This window comes from Dermochelys coriacea, chromosome 25 (assembly GCF_009764565.3).
Source record: "Dermochelys coriacea isolate rDerCor1 chromosome 25, rDerCor1.pri.v4, whole genome shotgun sequence".
NCBI classification, from domain to species: Eukaryota; Metazoa; Chordata; order Testudines; family Dermochelyidae; genus Dermochelys; species Dermochelys coriacea.
Window position 1 is genome coordinate 14,627,607 of NC_050092.1, and position 19,654 is coordinate 14,647,260.

The 19,654-nt window shown below is 56.6% G+C and overlaps 1 protein-coding gene across 2 annotated transcripts; it reads right to left on the minus strand.

Annotated features, from left to right (window-relative positions):
- Nucleotides 1-1,083: 1,083 nt before the first annotated feature.
- On the minus strand, nucleotides 1,084-19,562 carry TMEM59L (transmembrane protein 59 like). Of its 2 annotated transcripts, none has more exons than XM_038384466.2 (8): nucleotides 19,296-19,559; nucleotides 14,419-14,524; nucleotides 12,762-12,856; nucleotides 6,006-6,152; nucleotides 5,201-5,309; nucleotides 4,296-4,407; nucleotides 3,798-3,939; nucleotides 1,084-3,305 (listed from the first exon to the last, which is right to left on the minus strand). In XM_038384466.2, the coding sequence occupies exons 1-8, from the start codon at nucleotides 19,455-19,457 to the stop codon at nucleotides 3,144-3,146; spliced, it is 1,035 nt and encodes a 344-aa protein (XP_038240394.1). In that variant the 5' UTR covers nucleotides 19,458-19,559; the 3' UTR covers nucleotides 1,084-3,143. The 2 variants fall into 2 exon arrangements, with proteins under 2 accessions (XP_038240394.1, XP_038240395.1); XM_038384467.2 differs by having other exon boundaries at nucleotides 1,085-3,305; nucleotides 3,798-3,915; nucleotides 19,296-19,562.
- Nucleotides 19,563-19,654: the final 92 nt, after the last annotated feature.

Consider the following 19,654-nt stretch of genomic DNA (forward strand, 5'->3'; position numbering starts at 1 on the left):
CGAGGGGGGTGGCTTTCATCTTGTCCCGGGAACGGTACCTCTCCTCTCTCGCTAAGTCGGTGGCAAATGGCGTTTGTTCCATGCAGATCTTTGGCCCCCCCTTCTGTGCCTTTAGAGTGCCTGGTTCCAGGGGCCTCGTCTCCAGGGAAGGGATGAAGCTGTGTCCTCGGCTGACCTGGCAGGAGTCGTGAACGGGAGCATCCTCCCTCTAACCACGCTGGTGGGAGCTGCATGCTGCCTTGCTAACGGAGAGAAAGAACCTCAGAGAGAAGCAGCGTCAGTCCGAAGCCAGGCGGAGAAAGGCTCTTGGAGGCTTGGAACAGCGGAGCGGGAGAGATCGAGCTGCCCCGGCACGGGGGTGAGAGGCCACGCCAGGCCAGGTGGCACAGTGAGCTCCGACCTCCAGCACCATTCCCGTTGGCAAAGCGCCGGCTGCAGAGCGAAATGGGGCAGCTGCTCCCACAAACGGCAGGGAGGGGAGCATGGTGCTCCTTGGTCTCCCAAAGCATCGAGAACCTGGGCCCATAAACCCCTGCCTGAGTAGGGATTGCTTCTTGTTAGGTTTGGGGATGGGGGGCAGTTTCCCTACCAAGAAAATATCTGTTCCTGCTCTGCGGAGACCTCCCGTCTCTGCGGGGTGGGGGGTTTAGCGGGTTCACTGCACTCCCCATTGGGCACTGACATGGAGAGCCGCTGCCCCCTTTCCCCCAGTGACCCCAATAAAGCCACGGGCCCTGCTGGTTCTTTTACAAACCTTTATTTTCATTACTCTCCACCCCTCCCAGCCACTTTGTGCTCCTTTCACAGCTTTTTTTAGATAAAAACAGCAAACCAGCTCCCTCCGACAATTCAGGACACACACGGATCCCCAGATGACTCTCTGTTCCCCCTGCCCCATTTCAACCCAGCTTCCCTCAGAGCCACAGGCGCGAGGGGCCTTCCGCTCCGGGGTCGTTAATGGCTGACACAAAAGGCAGATTTCAGAGTAGCAGCCGTGTTAGTCTGTATTCGCAAAAAGAAAAGAAGTACTTGTGGCACCTTAGAGACTAACAAATTTATTAGAGCATAAGCTTTTGTGAGCTACAGCTCACGCATCTGATGAAGTGAGCTGTAGCTCACGAAAGCTTATGCTCTAATAAATTTGTTAGTCTCTATGGTGCCACAAGTACTCCTTTCCTTTTTACAAAAGGCAGAGAGGCCCAGCTGGCTCGAACGCACCTGTCAGGACAATACCACAAACGCCACCTCACTGAGCTGATCTGCCGAAAAGCTATCATGAAAAATCGTGGGATGGATCCCAGCACGTACACAAAATATCCCCTCCCCCCTCCCCAAACTGCCCCCCCTCCAAAAACCAGATATGTTGCACACATTAAAGTGATACAGAACGATACAGAACTCAGAAGGGGGGAAGGATGAAAGAGTCTCTTTGCAATAACAACCTACAGGATCCAGTGAAACCGAGGCAGCGTCAAAGTAACAGGTCAACAGATATACAGCTTTCAAACCCAAGGCGAGGGAGTCCAAGGTAATAAGTTAATCTATACAGACAGCGTTAGGCAAATGGGCCGATGAGCCGATTTCCTGCTGCTGCAGAAACGTGTTCTCAGCGCGAGTGCCCATGCAGACTGCCTGGGCTCAGCAGCCCATGCCAGCACAACAAAACCGTAAAGAAATGAGACGTGAAGTCAAGGGATATGGAACGTCCGTGAGATGGGCTCTCCCCTCGCCTGGCCACAGGAGCACAATCACCATCTAGAGCAGTTACAGCAAAAGGGGGTGAATTGGGAGGCTTTGTCGGGGAACCCTGGGGTGTGGCTCAGGAATTGCCCAGAAGCTCTGTGGGAGCTGGTGCTAGGGGGATGGGAGTGGGACGAGGTGCCAAGCTGGGAAATGGCTTGAGTTGGCTCCAACGCCATGGCACAGTGGCCTGCCATCCGGCCCTTCCACAGCAGCGGCATCCCCACTGGGGAACCTGGAGGTGTGGTGTGAACGGGCTGCAGGGGGTTCCAAGCAGCTTCCCACGGGGTCCCCCCTCCACCCACTACTAGAGCAGCCCCAGAGGGAACTTCCTCGGCATCTGGCTCAGAGCAAGGCTCCTCTTGGCCAGCTTGCGGTTGCTGCAGCCAGCCGCTCTCCTTGCACCAAGCATGGGCTGGCAAGGACCAGACAGAAACCATGTCCATGGCAGAAGAGTCATGGCAGCTCCCTGACACTTGCCCTGGGCCCAGAGAGTGCCTGGGCTCAGGGACAGGGAAACACTGATACTCCCAGCCTCTTAGGTGTCAGCCTTGGGCCTTGTCTACCTGCCGGATTTACCCTAATTGGCAGCGCAGAGCTGCAGCAGTGCAAACCCTTCACATGGGGGCAGCGCGTCTCATCCGGAGTCTGCCTGAGCGAAAGCGCCTTGCAGCAGACACTGAGGCTGAATCAATTTACTGCATGCCCGGGGGCCGGAATCTCCTCCCCGCAGGGTGCCTCCAATGCCTGCAGCCTCCAGGGAAGGTGAACCGAGAGCTGGAGCCACCCCACGGCCACATCCTCTCCCCATCTGCTTCCTGCCCATTTCCACTGCTGCAAAACCAGCTGCCCAGAGGCTTGCAAGGGGAGGGCTCTGCCCTGAACCCTGAGGGGTCCCCCACCACACGCAGCTCCCTGTTCCAGACAGGCGCTGCCACACCAACTCCCACGCTCCCTCCCCACCCCCACGGCAGGGTGCACTCTCTCCCCACCCCCCCTGTGCTCCCCTCTTTGCTCCTACCAGTCATCTGACTCCATTGAACCAAGGTCACAGACCATGCTGTTCTCACCAAAGCTCCCTCCCGGAGCACTGGAGACACAAAGCCAGAAACCGCCCCCCCAACTAGATCTCCCTCAGTACCACTCCCTGCTGGAGCTGGGATTATGAACAGGGGGAGGAAAACAATTCCCCCTCCCGCTCACAAGGACAATGGATGGAGGTGGAGCCGGGAACGGATGGCCCCCCCACAGCCCAGGATGGTTATCTTCAAACACAGTGCAGTGAGGGGGTTTGAAACAGCAGAAAACGGGAAGGCAGATCATAACAAGGGGGGGTTGCATTAAAATGTTCACAGGAAATAAGGCATGGAGATGACAGGCCGGCAGGGGGTGGAGGGGGGGCTCTAGAGCACGGTTTTGTCCAGATCCACCTTGACCGGCAGCGGCCCCGCCTCCTCATTGTCGTCCGCTGGGCAGATGGTGACAGCGATCACAGGGTGCAGAGAAAAGGGGGCCGAGCCATCCAGGTCCTCCAGGTCCTCCTTATCGCCATTAATGCTCAGCGGCTGGAAGAGAGCCAGAGCCAGACACCAGGTGACAGGGCATGGCCGGGGGAGGACAGGAGCGGAGGGGGCTGTGGCAGCGGAGAGGGGGACGTATCACGGCAGGGGTTTGGTTTGCACCCGTCGGGGACCCAGCCCAGAGCCTTATCACCATGGCTCCTGGAGTTTCTGGGATTCATTTCCCAACTGGAGCCACGATTTAACCCCTCAAAATAAATCAGTCTCGGGCGCTGCTTGGCTAATGTCAGGCTGTGAAGTGCCAGAGCCCTGGTGTACCAGGGGCATGTGCGAGGATGGGTTACTTTTTGTGCTTTCCAGGCTCTCCTCCCCACTCAGTGTCCCCACCCAGCAGACAGTGCAACGCAGACCAAGGGTATGAACTACCCCCAGCCCACCCGGACGTCCCCCAGTGGTCTGTGGCTGGGTTCAGTGCCCAGTCCTGGGTCAGTGGCATCTGCACCTGAGTTTTCCCTGGGATGCCAGCTGGCTCCGTACCTGGGTCTTGACGTGCTGGTCCGGAGCAGTCACCAGGCTGGCACAGCTCAGCCACAGCATCACCATGATGGAGAGGAAGAGGCAGGCAGCCAGGATCCAGCGAGGAAGGCCTGAGCGCCTGTAGCACCCCACCACCCCCCGCCAAAGAGAGAGGACAAGTTTATGGCTGGGTATCAGGGTAGAGAGGGGCACAAACAGGACTCAGAGCGGGCCAACGAGGGAAGGATTTCCCCTGGCTCCCCCACGGAGCATTCCCTTTGCAGTCTCACCCCTGGCCAAATAGCCCCGCCCCCAGACCAAATAACCCCACCCCTTGCTAGTAACATTTTGCAAGAGTGGTTTATTCTGCAATGGAAATCCCTATCCCCTCCATCCCCTTTCTAGCCCCCTGTCCTCTTTCCTTCCCTGCCCCCATATCCCACTCCCAATTTTCCAGGCCTTCTCATTCTGCCTCTCCCTCTGCCCCCCTCATCCTTGCGGGGCCAGGCCTGCACCTACTTGGACATGCAGCCCAGGAAGTCGTGTTCTGGCTGATGGGTCTCCTCATGCTGGAGCTTGGTTTTGCTCTTTGGCTCTTTCATGGGGGGTTTCTCCAGCTTTTCCTGGGGGCCTGGCAGGATGACATCCAGACCCAAATGACTCCCCTGCCACAGCAAACTGGGCACAACCATCCAGGCCCCCAATGAAGCTGGGGCTGCTGCTTGCGTGCCAAGGCCAGAAAGGGGAGGGTAGAAAACAGGGCAAATAGGACTGCAAGCCCTTGACCTGGCTTACTGGATAGCAGCCTAGAACGAGACCATCCCCAAAAGACTTAAAATAATGATCACTCCAGTCTTTAAACTGAGCTCCAGGAGGCTGGGCACAAACCACCCAGCCCTTCGCACTGAGGACGCCAGCTCCCCGCCCCGCACTGGAACATCGCGACTGAGAGCTGTGACTAGTCAGGAGCCTGTGTGTAGCGAGTTTGGTGGGTTCTCAGTTTGGTTCCCAGCAGCCAGATGTCCATGGCACAAACCCACCCCCATGCGCCTCGTGCTGGCAGCCTCGGCAGAGGCTGGAGACGGAGGAGGACAGGGCACCTGAGCTGCCTGACGGCGCTGGTGCCCTCCTTGCCCCCCCCAACAGGACGAAGCCTCAGGACTGTGTGTGGAAGCTTCCAGAGCAGGGGGGATGGTCCCAGGTCAGTGGAGGAGGGGCATGGGGCGGGATGGGTGATCTGCCCCTCGGGTAGGAGCCCGGCAGAGGCAGACACCAGGCCTGCACTAGGATTCAGCCCAGAGTGTGTGCATGTCCTAGGGGGCTAATCAGAGGCCACAGGCTCTAGAGAAACTGTCTCAGAGCTGGAAGCACCTTTCCAGCAGCTCCCGGCTCCCTCGACCCACCTGGCCCTGCCCCTTGCTCACCCGTGTGGGGCTTCAGGGTGTTAGGACTGGAGACAGGCCAGGACTTCTCCATCAGCTCCGACTTGGGTGCTGGCATCTCGGGCACCGGGTACTCAATCTCCGGCTGGGACTGAGGGGCCGGCGTTCAAAAAGATACAAAAAGGACCAAAACGCAGTTAGTGACTGAGCCCCAAAACCTCCTGTGGGGGCAGGACTGGCCCATGGGGGTGGGAAGGCACAGGTTCAGCTGGGAGGCATGCGGGATATTGAGGGCCAGATCCCTCCTGCAGCATTAACCCACAGAGACAGCCTCTCGCTGCATCTGGGCAGCACCTGGCACAGTGGGGCACAATCTCAGTGCCAGTCCTCGGCATCATCAGATACAAACAAGAACAGTTATTATTGTAGGGATGCAGGACTTGCCACAAAGGCTCGGACACTGGTTTGTCAGTCAGCCTGTCTGTCTGTCCGTTGTACTTCTGGGGTGCCTGTCACCTCGGCAGTGTCTGAGTGCTGGATGGTACAATCTAGTCTAGCACCAGGCCATAACTCCATCTCGTAGCCCAGTATCCTACCTCCCTGCTGTACCAGACCACTGGTCCATCTAATGTGGTGACCCATTCCTGGCTCTGGCCAATATCTGATGCTTTGCAGGAAGACAAATATACCTGGTCACTGGTGAAATGCTCAGCATGGGTGGAATAAGAGGGAATCCCTTCCTGACCCCCTGCAGCATCAGCTTCTGCCCTGAAGCATGGGGTTCCATGCCCTGTTCCCACAGCCACGCAGGGCCACTGATGACCTCAGCAGCGTGAGCCAGCCCTACCTGGAATACCACCACTTTGCCATCGTCTGCCTGCAGGTAGAAGGTCCAGGTGGAGGAGATGAAGCTCTGGGCAGAGCTGACGATGTCATTGCAGAAGCTGGAGACCAAGTCAAACATGGAGAAGGACACGGGCTGCAGCTCCAGACTCTGTAAATCATCAAAGAGAAGAGCAACAGCTCGCTGTGCTGGGAACCCCCACATCATCCTTCCCCACCCCAGCCCCAGCTCTCTAGCGCACAGGGCTCAAGGCTCTAAAGCAGGTCTATTGACCAAACAATGCTGAATGACCCACCGCAGTGCTCTTGGCCTTAATGAGCTATGAATCCTCCTGAGAGCAAAAGGATGGTCTAGGGTTAGAGCACTAGCTTAGACCTTGAGAGACCTGGCCTCAATTCCCAGCTCTGCCACAGAGTCTCTCTGTGACCTGGGGCAAGCCCCTTGGCTCCTCTGTTCCTCAGTTTCCCCACCTGTGCAACAGAGATTACAGTCCTGCACCGTGCAGCTTAATCCATTGATGACATGGAGACCCTCAGATGTTACAGTGAGGGGGACAGATGACAACTAACCTCCATATAGCCCAGGGCAGGGGCTGGCATGAAACGCATTGGCAGGACTCAATCTAGGTCCCCCTGCACAGGCATCCATGCCTTCTCGGTGGACCATTGGCCCCCACACCACCAGCCTCAGCATGAAGGCCCGAGCTAAGCAGGCCCCGGAGATCAGAGTCGATACACACTGACGGGAGGCACTGGGGATAAATAGCATGGCTGCCAGCCCAGCTCCTTCCACCAGCACTAAACTCACATGAAAATGTTTTAAACAAGAGGAGCTGAGATGCCAAGGACGTTTCTCTCCTGGCAGCTTGGCCATGCCCCGGATTCTTGGCTCTTTGCAAGGTTTGTTATGTTTTAAAGCATCCCTGCTGGAATCTGCTTGGCTGTTCCTTGCCATGGACGTAGAACATTTCCCAAGGCTGGGAATGCCAGAGCCCCTCATTCGGTCAGATGAGCAAACAGGAAAGAAATAGGTCGGGTTCTGTAGCTGATTATTATGCTAAATCTGCTTTGCCTACTTGCCCAGGAATCCAAAGGAAACATGCTTTGGGTGGAATGAATGGAATAAGGGAAGGTCTGGAACACTATTGCCATGGAGCAATCTCGTTTGGGACCTGGCCTTTCACAGAGTTTCATCCACCTGTTCTTTCAGGGGAAGCAGGGACAGATGCTTGTCCCCTTTACAGGGACAGCTGCCACTCCAATACAGCCAGGCAACTGAGGCTTCCTTCTCACAAAGAAAAACATTGACCTCTACCACTGATTCTGTGTTTGATCTTGGGCATGTCACTGGACCATTCCATGTCTAAGTTTCCCCATATTTAATGCTTGTTACCAGCCTCCCAGGGGTTCATTAATTAATTAGTAGAAAGCACTTTGAACTCCTGGGCTGAGAAGCTAGAGAGTCAGCACTGCATCCCCATGCCTGATCCTTACTCCAGAAAGCCATCCTGCAAAGTTGAAAGCCTCTACCCAGGGCCAACAGCTAACACAATTATTTGGGCAAAAGCTGAAGCAATTAAATGTAATCATAGGTAAGAACCTTCCATCTTGGGAATTCAACAGCATCCCCTAGCTTAGCCCAAATCAAGGCCTTGCTCAATGCAATGAACCTGCTGCCATTTATGATTTGATTTAAACAGCCCTGCATTGAGTGGTTCTGCCTCCAACAGCCCAGACCAATCCACTCCCTGGGCAATGTTATTAGCAGGTTCCCTGTAAGCACTGGCACCATTTGCCTGTCTCCTGCATCCCAGGTACCTGGTGACCATCAAATGCCCCGAAGGTGTGCCATGCAGGCGGGATTCTCGGAGGGGGAACAAGGACAAGAAATAAACAAAGACCCCCTTTTTGCTGTCAAATATTTGTAAGTATTGTTTGCTAGTGGGGAATTTTACTGCTGCGTGAGGGGCTGCAAAGACCTGAGATTGCAGGGATCCAAAATGCCTGGCTGCAGAGCCCAGAGCCAGGACAGCGTTCCTCAAAAGGGCTGCAGCTATTGGTGTAATGATACTGTGATGTGGGGGTATGGCACACGGCTGCTGCCATCTGGTGGCAAGGGGGACGTGGGGCAATTGAATAGGGGGGGACAGCGGAGCAGATGTCTGTGCTTCAGACAGGCGGCCTACGAGGAGTTATCACAGCCGCCTCCACCTTCAGCCAGCTGATCTGCTGAGTGTGCGTTGCGGGGAAAGGGGGAGACGTCAGGAAGGGGAAATGGCAACCGGGCTCTACAGTTTTCCTGTTTCAATACAGTTTTCAAAGCATGCTGGGACCTTTGGGGTGCTGGAAAGCACTAAAGCAATCTTTCCCAATGGGCAGGGTGCACCCCTGCAGAAGGCTTGATGGAGTAGCTGGGGGACATGGACAGACCTCTCCCCTCTTCTCCCAAGTCTCAGCTTTCATTTCACAAAGGCAGTCAGCCTCTTGCTGCTACAGCTGGAACGAAAACCTTCCAAAGGTGAAGTGAGCGTACAGGGCGGAGTGACGCCTGCCTGAGTCTGGAGCGAACCCGAAGCAATAGCTCCAAGATGGTAACTACCCCGTCCATTTCAAGAAGTGCTAGCTCACATCCACTCTCCCTGCTCATCGCAGCACGTGAGAAAGGAGAGGACGGGTCAGACTGTGCAGATCGGAGCCAGCATTTCCCAGAATGTGGGCGGAGGGATTACCGGCAGGAAGGTGGCATGGTGGGAGATGTATCCATTACAATGGAAAAGCCTTTAACACCACATGGTGGGAGTGCAGGGAGAGAGTGACTGACTTAGTCTTCATAAAGGGCAGGCTGAGACCCGTTAGATGTGGCTCCACCTAGGCGTCCAAACTGTGCCCTGCCCACTAGCTCTCACTGCCTCTGCTGTCTGCACAGGGGCCAGGTCAGCTGGGATCCGAACACACAGCACTTCCTCCTCCTGGGGTTTCTGAGACAGAACTTGTCTCCCAGCCCCCTTGTTATCTGCTCCTGGCCCCGTCACTGGAACAAGCTCCAGGGTATAACCCCCTTGGCGTGCGGCTGGGCTCTGTGCAGAGAGGCAGCAGCTGTACTGGACACCAGCACCACCAACAAGCTTTAAACCCCAGGTTTGGCCAAGAGCAACACTCCCTCCCCGCTGCCAGGCACAGCCAGTCACTCCTCCGAGCCTGTCTGCTGTGGCAGCTGTCAGCACAAATACGTCTGCTGCAGCAGCTCCAGGCTGCCCTGCCCGCACAGCCCTCTCGCCCACGTGTCTGCCTGCCCTGGCCCCCAGCCCGAGGCCCATCAACAGCCCTCCCTGCAGAGCAGGATCCACTGCCCCAGCCACGGGAGGGCGAGTACGGATCCTCCTGCACCCAGGCCCTGAGCACAGCTCCCAAGGGAGCAGCATGGGGGCCCCGCGTACCGGGGAGCAGGTACTGACCGCGCGCCTACAGAGCCCTGCAATCCCAGACCAGGCCATCGGCCCTTCTAGCCCCACCTCTTCCCGCCAATCCCCAGTGCTGCCAAAGGAGACAAAAGCTCCCCACAACGCAGCTGGGCGGAGATGCAGGGTGCTGTACATGGGGCCAAGGAGCGGATTTGCTCCCAGCCCCCGCTGCTCCAGGCAGTCTCCTTGCGCTCTGCTACAGGAGAGGCCTGATCATTGCAGCTCTGCTGTGTGACCGCGGAACAGAGCATCCGGGGGTCCAGTCTCAGGCAGCTGCCGCCCACTGCCCCACAGGGCATGTGGTGGCCAGAGCATCCCAGGGCTGAATCCACCCCAGTGCTCCCCATGCAACGCCTCGTGCTGGGCTGAATCCACCCCAGTGCTCCCCATGCAACGCCTCGTGCTGGGCTGAATCCACCCCAGTGCTCCCCATGCAACGCCTTGGGCTGGGGCCGAATCCACCCCAGTGCTCTCCATGCAACGCCTTAGGCTGGAGCTGAACGAAATCCAGCCCCTCCTCGCTGAAAACAATAAAAGCTGCATCTGCGTGTTTGGGTAGCAACGCCACATGCCCCGGGCCCTGCCAGGCACTGGACTAACAGGCACAGTCTCACATGCCTCACACATTCCCAACGTGTGAATAAGGATCCGAGGGTCGGGGTGGGAGCTTGCAATCAGCCTGGGGCGGGGAGGGTCTGGCCCTAGATCAGCTGCACAGTTGTGGCATCTCCAGACCGTCAGTACTGAGGGGCTCTGTCGTGGCTGGAGCAGGGGTGGGAGGAGAATGAGGTGACAAACAGAGCAGCTTCCTGCACTGTCCTTGGGAGAGCACATTGCATGCAGAGTATGCCTGGCTGATGCATCCCAGTGGACCAGGGACTGTATGAGCTCCACTGAGGGCACGGGGTACCACAGCCCCTCTGGGAAGGGAAAACAGCTGGGGGTGATGAAAGCAAATCACTCAGATCACAGGCTCCCATCTTCTGGTCCAGCCTGGATTCTCCCGAGTCTAACAGGCAGAGAGGAGATTTGGCTGAACAGCTCGAGCTGAAACTGATCTAAAGACCGATATGAACTTGTAACCAGAGGAAAAGCCCAGTTGTGGGTTTGAAGGACAGACCGCTACCCTGGCCCCAGGCCGGAGTCGGGGTGACCTTGTTAGAACGCAGGTAGGGCCTTTTATTGGTTTTACAGGCTTTCTCTGCAATGCTTTTACCCTCCAGGATAAATGCGCTTCCTGAGCAGAAGCTGGGGTGGTAGCTGGTATCAGGCTTGTCACAGCCCGCGGAGAGAGAGCAAAGCAGCCACTCTGGGCGGTTAGACAGCCGGCCTGCTGGGGATATCGCTGTGTAGATCAGAGAGCTGGGGAGTGAGACACAAGCCGAATGACGCTCCCTGACACAGCCTTGAGGGAGCACCTGGGGGAAATACAGGTGCCATTCCCCTGAATCTCTCAGTCCTCCACTCCAATCACTAGACACAGACCAATCCCCTCCAAGAGGCAGGAATAAAACCCTGGAGTCCTACCTCCCAGCCCCCACTGCTCCGCTCGTTAGAGACTTCCAGAGCCAGGAGTCCTGTCTCCCAGTGTCTTGCTTGGCTCACTCACTAACAATCCCCTCCAAGGAGGGGCAGAGAACCCAGGTGTCCTGTCTCCCTGTCCTCTGCTCTGACTGCTGGATGGCACTGCCTGGCCGAGGCTCTGAGGACACGGCAGCCTAGATGCCTGCCTTCGTCTGGAACAGATGCACCATGACTCACTCACATGGGGACGTTCCCAGCCCTTGCCTCCCCCGCCCTCTGCCCGCAAGCACTTTGGAGAAGGAGCCAAATACGCGAGCATCGGCCTCCGGCGCTCTAATCCGATTAGAGCCGGTTTCCAGAAAACGTGTCCTTATGCCGCTTCCCACTCCCAGCTCTAGCTAATCTAGTTCCCCCCACCCCCACACTGGTACACGAGGGCACTGGTGCCAATGCTGCACTGTGGACAGGTGCCAAGAGGGGGCAGAGCCCTGCATCGCCCGCCCAAAAAGTGCGGAGCTCCCCTGGGGGACTGCTCCAGAACCACCACCAGAAATGGGGGGGGAACAAGGTCAAATGCTCTCATCACGCACCCTCCGAGTGCAGCCAGATCCACCCGCTGCATTTCTAGGGGGCTCCTGGCTGTGGCCCTTTGAACACAGCTCGGTTGGGTCCTTTTTCCCATTGCATCTTTTGCCAGCACGAACGATGACAAGGGAAAAGGAAGAGAGGAGAACGTGCTGCCGGACGGGGGTTCTGCCCATTCCTGCCAGGCCGTATCAATGCAAGGTCCATGTGCCCTTCCTCCACTCCCCTTACCTCCGGGATGCAGAGTCTAGATAGAGGGGGCAGGGCAAACTCTTCCTCTATCCTTCAATCAGACAGCAAATTCCTCTGCATCCACAGATCCTGCCAGCCCTGCACTGGCTCCCCAGCTGCCCCAGTGGATGGTCTTCCTCCAGGACACCCTGTCGGCTCCGTACGCCCATGGCACCCTTAGCCGACAGGCACCAGCAGCAGAGCTCTCTGGGTTTTGACCCCCAAGAGATAACAAGGGCATGAGGAGGAAGGTCACGGCCCTGTAGCCAACTCGTCTTCCCCTGCTCCTTGGCGTGAACTGCTGCCTGCCCCATCCCACGGGGATCGCTGAGAGCTGGGCTGCGGACAGCAACTGCCCAGCCAGAGTCACAATCCAAATTTCCTCATGACACAACCACTGAATGGGACCGTTGGTTACCGCCCCTGCAATCCGTCCAACCCTGGAACGGGGCTCTGTCTGCAGGAGAGAGCCTCCACTCCAGGTGCAATCGATCCAGGTTTTCCCCCCAGCTGTCCCAGGCGCCAGGCAGAGCTCACCCAATCTGCTGGCCAGATGGTCAGCTCAGCACTGCAGAGAGAGGAGTGCTAGCTGCTTCCAGCCCCCGCCGGAACGGACCCTGGCTCTAATCCTGCTCCCAGGAGCCATGGGCCATGGTGGGAGCTCCCTGTGCAGGAGAATGAAACTGCTTCAGCTCCTTGGCTTCCCTGCAAGACGGCTGAGCCAGAGACGGGAGGGGCTCTGCCGATGCTCCTCTCTCACTATGATCCATAGATGCTGCAACTAGGGGTGCTGGGGGGGGCTGCTGCACCCCCTGGCTTGAAGGGGTTCCCATCACACCCAGAGGTTCACAGCCTCCCCACTATACAAACTGTCCCAGCCCCCTGCTATGATCTGTTCTTCTCAGGCCCATCACCCAGCCAGCAGAGCCCCTTGGCACTAGGGAAAGAGGAGGCTGAACCTTGTCTTTCTGGCTCTGCGTCTCGGGCAGCTGCTTCCTGCATCCAGTCGTGCAGCCGAACTGCTCCTCGGCGCTGCTGTAGGCTTCGATACAAGCTGCAAGACAGGAGGGGAAGGGAACGGTCAGGGCCCGGGTACCCCGCAGCCATCGGACACGAGTGAATTCAGAGCCCAGGACAACAAGGGGCTGGCAGCACGGCCTAGAGCCAGGAAGAGCACAGTGGGGGTGTTCTGCAAGGGCACCCACAGCCCCCTACTATGCCAGCCCTGGGCTCCCACGGGCAGCTGTCAGCGTTCTTCGGCCCTGATGGCTATTCCAGGGCTGGGCTTCTCCTGCCAGGTCACGGTCAATGTCCTGTGACGTTCACAAACACCCCCTCTGGACTAGAATGAGATCCCCCCAGCTCTGAGTCAAACACCCAGATCCAGGGTGTGTCCACCAGCCAAACCCAGTCCGACAGCCCATCGGAATCACCCGGAGAGCACCCTGCACAGAGCCACCCCCCTAGGCTGAGCTGGGCACACTCAGGGCTGCCTGAGGAGCTCCATGCCCTAGTTCATTTCTGCCCAAAGAATAACTAATCATGGCAATCAGCACAACGTTCCCAGACAGGTCTCAGCTTCCAATGGGAAACACCTGGATTTTCCATATGCAGAGTGTTAACCCGCGCGGCCCAGTCCCCGTTCCAAGCAGCTATCCTGAGATCCCAGCGGCGTGGCATGGGGGGGAGGGGGGGATCGTCTCCCCTATAATACCTTAGACACTGAGGCCTTGACTACTATGTGGGGACATTAAAGCCTCCAGAGCACTTTTCACAAGAGTACGAGGGTTGCCCAAATAGCTTCAGCTGAGAAGTCCACCCTCCCTGGTGCTAATTACGGCTGCTCCGCCCCACCCCAGAGGCAGCTGTAGTTCAGTGAGGCTGCAAAGTGCTTTGGGATCTCTTGTGATGAGAGGCACTGGGGGGTTAGCACATCGTCCCTGGGCCAAGGAGGAAGCCCGGTTTGCTCACACGGCACCAGGAACTCGCTGGACAGCCTTCGGCTTGGCGGGGGGATTCAGTCGCTACTGCAGGAAACTTCCATCTTCGCAGCTGCCTGGCGGCGAGGCTAGAACTGCAGAGGTGTGGGGGAGCAGAGTATCCTCCCCTCCCTTTTCCCACCCCATTGAGAGGCTGAAATCACGGTTGGAACATTATTAATCCCCTTGGTATTTGATGTGGCCATAGCCCTTATGGGTTAATTTGGGGACTTGCATCCAGGTGACTCTCTAACTTCCAGGATTTGCACCGGGGAGCAAGCAAAGCCTGCCCGGATTTGCACCAGGGAGCGAGCGGAGCTGGCCTGGATTTGTACCAGGGAGCGAGCAGACGGCCTGGATTTGTACCAGGGAGCGAGTGGAGCCGACCCGGATTTGTACCAGGGAGCGAGTGGAGCCGGCCCAGATTTGCACCAGGGAGCGAGCGGAGCTGGCCCGGATTTGCACCACTGGTGCATCACGGCCATGGAACTTTGTTTGGACAGCATGGGAGTGCAGAAGGAGCAGAATCAACCTCTGTCCTGACAGGAATAAGTGGAGAAGCCACTTCTGGACAATGTAACTGGGGAGCCGCGGGAGAAGAGGGGAGGGGAAGTTAGTTGGCTGCGCTGTTCTTTACCTGATTCACATTCGGCTCTGGTTGTGTTCAGCTCGGCACTTGCATCCACAAAGTGACAGATGGAGAACAGCCGGCAGCCTCGGTAACAGGCATTGAGCGCAGCATCCTGGAGAGAGGAAGAGGAGAGCTAGGAGCTGGTACAACACACAGTGCAGTGGCTACACCCCAGCGCCCTGCAAATACCCGAATGCCCCGGGGACCCAGCTGTGCTCTGGGACTGGGGCGGCAGGGAGAGGGTGGGGCAGGAGGGCGCTATGCACTGCATGGAACCAGGAACTCCAGGGGTTGGATCCTTGGCACCAGCTCCAGATCCTTCCTCCCTATCAATGGAACACAAGCAACAAGACCTAGCACCACGTCTAGGTGGTGGCACCGTCTCCCAGGAGGGGTGGTGGAACCCCAGCACGCTGGGCATTTACAGCGAGGCTGGACAAGGTCCTGCAGAACATACTGTAGGGAAGGAATGGGGACAGGGCTCCCAGGGGAACGGACTAGATCAGTGGCTTACAACCTGTGGACCATGGACCCTGGAGGTCCGCAGACTATGTCTAAGATTTCCAAAGGGGTCCGCACCTCCATTTGAAATTTTGTAGGGGTCCGCAAATGACAAAAGGTTGAAAACCCCCTGAACTAGAGGAGACCGAGCTGGCCTTCTGTACCTCGAACTGGTATGACCCTCATAGCACTGGACAGCCCGCAACACTGCAAACGTTTCTCTGAAAAACTCAGCGTGATGTTGGAAACATCTGGCTACCCGAGAACGATGGGCCTGGCAAGCCAACAGGACGTGTGTTTCTCACACGCACACTCTGTGGGCCCATGCACGTGGGGGAGTCTGCGTGTAGTTGTGCACGCACATGTTCGCAGGAGGAACACAGTTCTGAGGGCACCTTCACCCCCCTCCCAGAATCCTGCCATGGGGCCGGGCCCCAGCAAGAGCTGCGCCAGCCTCAGCAGACACAGCAGCTTCAGCAAAAAAACCGAGGTGCTGTTTGCTCTCTTCTCCTGGGTGCTGCACCCAGCAACCTGCCCCTGTATCGTCACTGACCAGCGGGAGGGAGCTCAGGGCCGCAGCAGGACACACAGCCCCCTCCACCCTGCCTACCTGTCTTTTCCAGGGCCCGATGCTGCCAGGCAAACACCCACAGCAGCCTTGTGAGGCAAGGCCAACCCCGAGCCCTCTCACCTGGGCTCACCTCTGCCCCACATGGCCACTGAGGAGGCTGCTTGGAAACCAGCTGTGTGACGCTTCCACCTGCAGCATCCGTCCACCTGAGTCTCTGTGGCAGCACAGCTCAGGCCCTGCACTTGGCACTTGGCACGTCCTTACGTGTGCAAAGTGTTGATCCCTCCCCGGTATTAGTATTGCCATTCATTATGTGTATTGGGATCATGCCTGGCTTGGATCAAGGCCCATCGTGCTCGGCTCCGGACACACGCGTAACAAAAGGATGGTCCCTGTCCCACAATAAAGTAGCTATACTACTACCTCGCTCTTTTCATGAGTAGATTTGAAATCATTACCCCCATTTTACAGATGGGGAAACTGAGGCACAGAGTGAGGCAGTGACTAGCCCAAGGTCATCTAACAAGCCAGTGGCAGAGTCAGGAATAGAACCCAGATCTCCTGAGTCTCAAGCCAGTGTTCTAGCCAAGAGACAGCAAACAGACACAACAAAGACCAGGCAGGAGCCCCCAGGAAGGAGGAGATATTCCCATCAGTCTGCTAAGCACCTGTCCCAGACACTGCTGCGCATTCTGCAGGGACGGTGAAAGAGGTGAGTTTTAAGGCAAGATTAGCAGGAAGTCAGAGTGGCCCTGGACCAGCAATTGTAAGTACGGCTGCGGTTACTCTTCTCTACGTGCGTGGCGATCTCACTGCGTGAGACTAAATGATAATAAACCTAGAACAGAAACAAGGGCGAGAAAGGAAAACACCTAGGAATAACTGAGCACTGGCTGGCAAATGGAGCCCACAAAACTGCCCGATTAGTTTTCAGAGACCACAAGTGATTTATTCCAAAAGGGGGCAAGGAAATTTCCCATCTCAACCAGTCTATCTTTTGGCCCTACATGTTCAGCAGCCTCCCAGCCTGGGAGTGTATTTCTCTCCAGGTGTATTTTTCTATGGTCGCGTTTGAAGACAGACAGTCAGACAAAGACACACTATTTACCCAAGTTTACAACTTCATAACCTCTGCTTTGCACAGAGCCCCGGGGCTGAATCCCAAATCCCCTGAACCCCGTGCCAGGAAATGGGAACCCAGCCCTGCATTTCTCATGCTCAAATGCTGCGTGGACAATGGTATGAGCCGTTAGAAGGATCTATTTTACCCTTCTTCTTCAAGACTCTGTGTACCAGACAACTGGCCTGTACACTGAGGGAAGCCCTAGGGCATGGAAGCGCGGTAGGATCATCCTTGCTAAGAAATGGAGATGCACCTTAACACCATGCTGTCCAGGGTCACTAAAACAAACAACTTTTATCGCTGCCTGTCCAGTTTCTGTCTGGGCAAACAAACAGCCACTTGCAAGGGGATACACCGGAAGAGCCCAAGTTGCCCAGTTTACATTTTAAGATGCTGGCTCTTCCCCTGAAATCACTGCTTTAGGCACATCCTGTCTCAAAGGAGTTATTCCAGCAGGAAGGAGATGCTGGCATCTAGGTGGATTGCAGCAGCATCCAGTCCCCTCCATTCTCTGCTACACTGCGGGCAGCCAAAGCCTTGTGCAAAAGCAACCCTGGGAATACTACAGCACAGCCCAAGGCTGCCCTGATTTTTTGAAACACGGAGGTGCAGTGGGCAGAGGCCACAGATCCCAGCATGCCAGGTTCCAGCAAAGGCACTCTGATCTCGATAGAACATTGCATGTTGGGACCTGTAGTCTCCACAAGCCGCAATGAGGTGGCTGCAACCAGCTGAACACCATACAAGCCGGGTGCTGCCCTCACACGGTTGGGCTAGTTGCTCAGGCCAGCAGTAGGCTTTTCCTTTTTGCAGTATGTATCATGTACTTCAAACGGGTTTCACATTTTAAACAAGTCTTTGCGAGATATAAAGTTACAGACCCCCCTCAAATGTGTTCAATTGCACCCAGTTCCTGTGACTGAATCCCACAGGGACTCCACATTTCACCTCCAAAGCAGGATCGCTAATCAGAAAGCAGCCCAAATGGCTTGGAAATCAGACGTCCCATTTCAGAATAACACGAGTTCTCACATGCATGCACATACAAAAACCTACTCAGAACAGGCCCAGTCCCCCCCACCACTCCTGTTCATTTGAGCAAATCCTTCCCCCGAAGCATTATTTATTGCAAATGAACGATCCAGAAAACAAAAGCTAAAATGGACACAACCAGGACATGGAAAAATCTTGGACTTGGAGTTTTTAAAGTATTTTTATTGTTTGCTGCACAAACAAAAGTCGGTCCCATTTCTAGATGAAAGGGGACGACACCAAGTGCAGATAATCCTATTCAATATATTTTCAAAGAATCAGTTACCAAGTCTGGGAGGACAAAGACCAGATTCTTCTTTCCTGATGAATGACCAGAGTGGATACCAGGACTAGGGGTGGGGAGTATTTCAATTACTTTTTAACTAAACTATTATTATTGGTGTATTATGGATGGCAAGTGTCTGGTGACACAATGCATTTTTCCCCCTCCCTTGAACTGGTTTTAACAGCAGAAAATGTGACTGGTTTTAAAACAATCACGTGGGCTCTTCCCCTGCTGTGTTTGGATATATCACATGGATCTTTGATGGCCTTTTTGACCTGCCAACGTATGGCATGGTACATTTATTACAGCAAGGCTAGGCAGCCTCTGACCCGAGGCCTTAGTTTGAAGTTATTCGGTTAGAAGCCAGAACTGGGTTTTTTTCAATGATTATTGTTTGTATGGTTCTTGTCATTGCAGCTCTTATGAATGATACTCAAGCCATTTCCTGAGAGCACTAATGGCTCCAGCACTAACAAGAGCTTCATCCAATGCTGTGCATACACCAGTGTGACGAGTTTGGCGGTTCTCAGTCAGAGGAGGCTCTGCCACAGAGGATGCATACTGGAAGGAGAAGGTGCCCTGCGGATGCAGTGCTTTTCTCTCATGCATGGGTTTTCCGGGGAGTCGGGTGGGGAGGGGAATGCATGGGCACCTTTCAGCTGAGCCTATGAGGGGGGAGTGGTGGGAGAGAGAGCAGGTGGCCTTCTGCATAACACAACCAGATCCAGCCACTGGCTTCTGCTCGTTAACTGGGTTATAAAATGGATGGGCAGCAATTTTACCAGCACTGGCCGATCGCCTGCCCCCAAGCCCTGCACCTGGGCAGCAGCGTCTGCCCGGGCACCTTTCACCAGTCCAAGAGCATCCCCTGGATGAACGCCCTTCGTGTAGTAACAAGCTCACACCCCCCTTCCCCCAGCTCAGGGTTTTTAAATGACCCCCCCCAGCACCGGGCGAGGTAAGGAATCCATGGGCAAGGCTTTAAAACGGGAGGTGGCAGGCCAGAGACCCTGGAGCCTGCAGAAGCAGAAAGAGGCGGGGGGGGGGGATTCCACAGGACAAACCTTCTCCCTGCTGCAAAAAAAATTAGACCCCCCCGCCCCCTTCCTGCTTGCAGAACAAATCGATGCACGAACATTCCTGGGCTTTGCCCCTCCCCCTTCAGACAGCAGGGCCCCCCCGCGCCCCGATACCTGGGCACGATGCTCAGACACGGGAAGATGGGCGCCTCCCTCCCCCGGCGGGTGTTTTGCTTTTGCTCACAGGCTCCCCCCCGCCTTGAAAAATCTGTTCCTCTAACCCAGCCCCCCCCCGGGGAAATAACCCGCTTTCCCGGCCGCCGGCACCGGGCTCCGGCCCGCCGCACTCACCCGGGCTGCGCCTGGGGGCTGGCCGCAGCGCCTCTGGCAGGCGCCGATGTCCCCCAGCCGCGGGGCGGAGGGAGCCTCGGAGCCGGCGGCGGCCAGCGCCAGGCCGAGGGCGAGCAGGGGCAGGGGCAGGGCGCGGCGCCCCGCCATCCCGGGGCTTTGCATGGCTCCCCCCGGCCTCTCGCACTGCGGGGCTGCAGCCCGGGCAGCGGCAGAGCGCGCGGGGCCCCGCGGTGTCAATCTCCCCGTGACGTGCTTTGCACAGAGCAAGGGAGCCTGGGAGAGAGAAGGGGGGAGGAGACGGGGGGGTGCGGGCAGCTGGGGATGCAACGGTGCCACATGCGTCCCGGCTGCAGGATCTG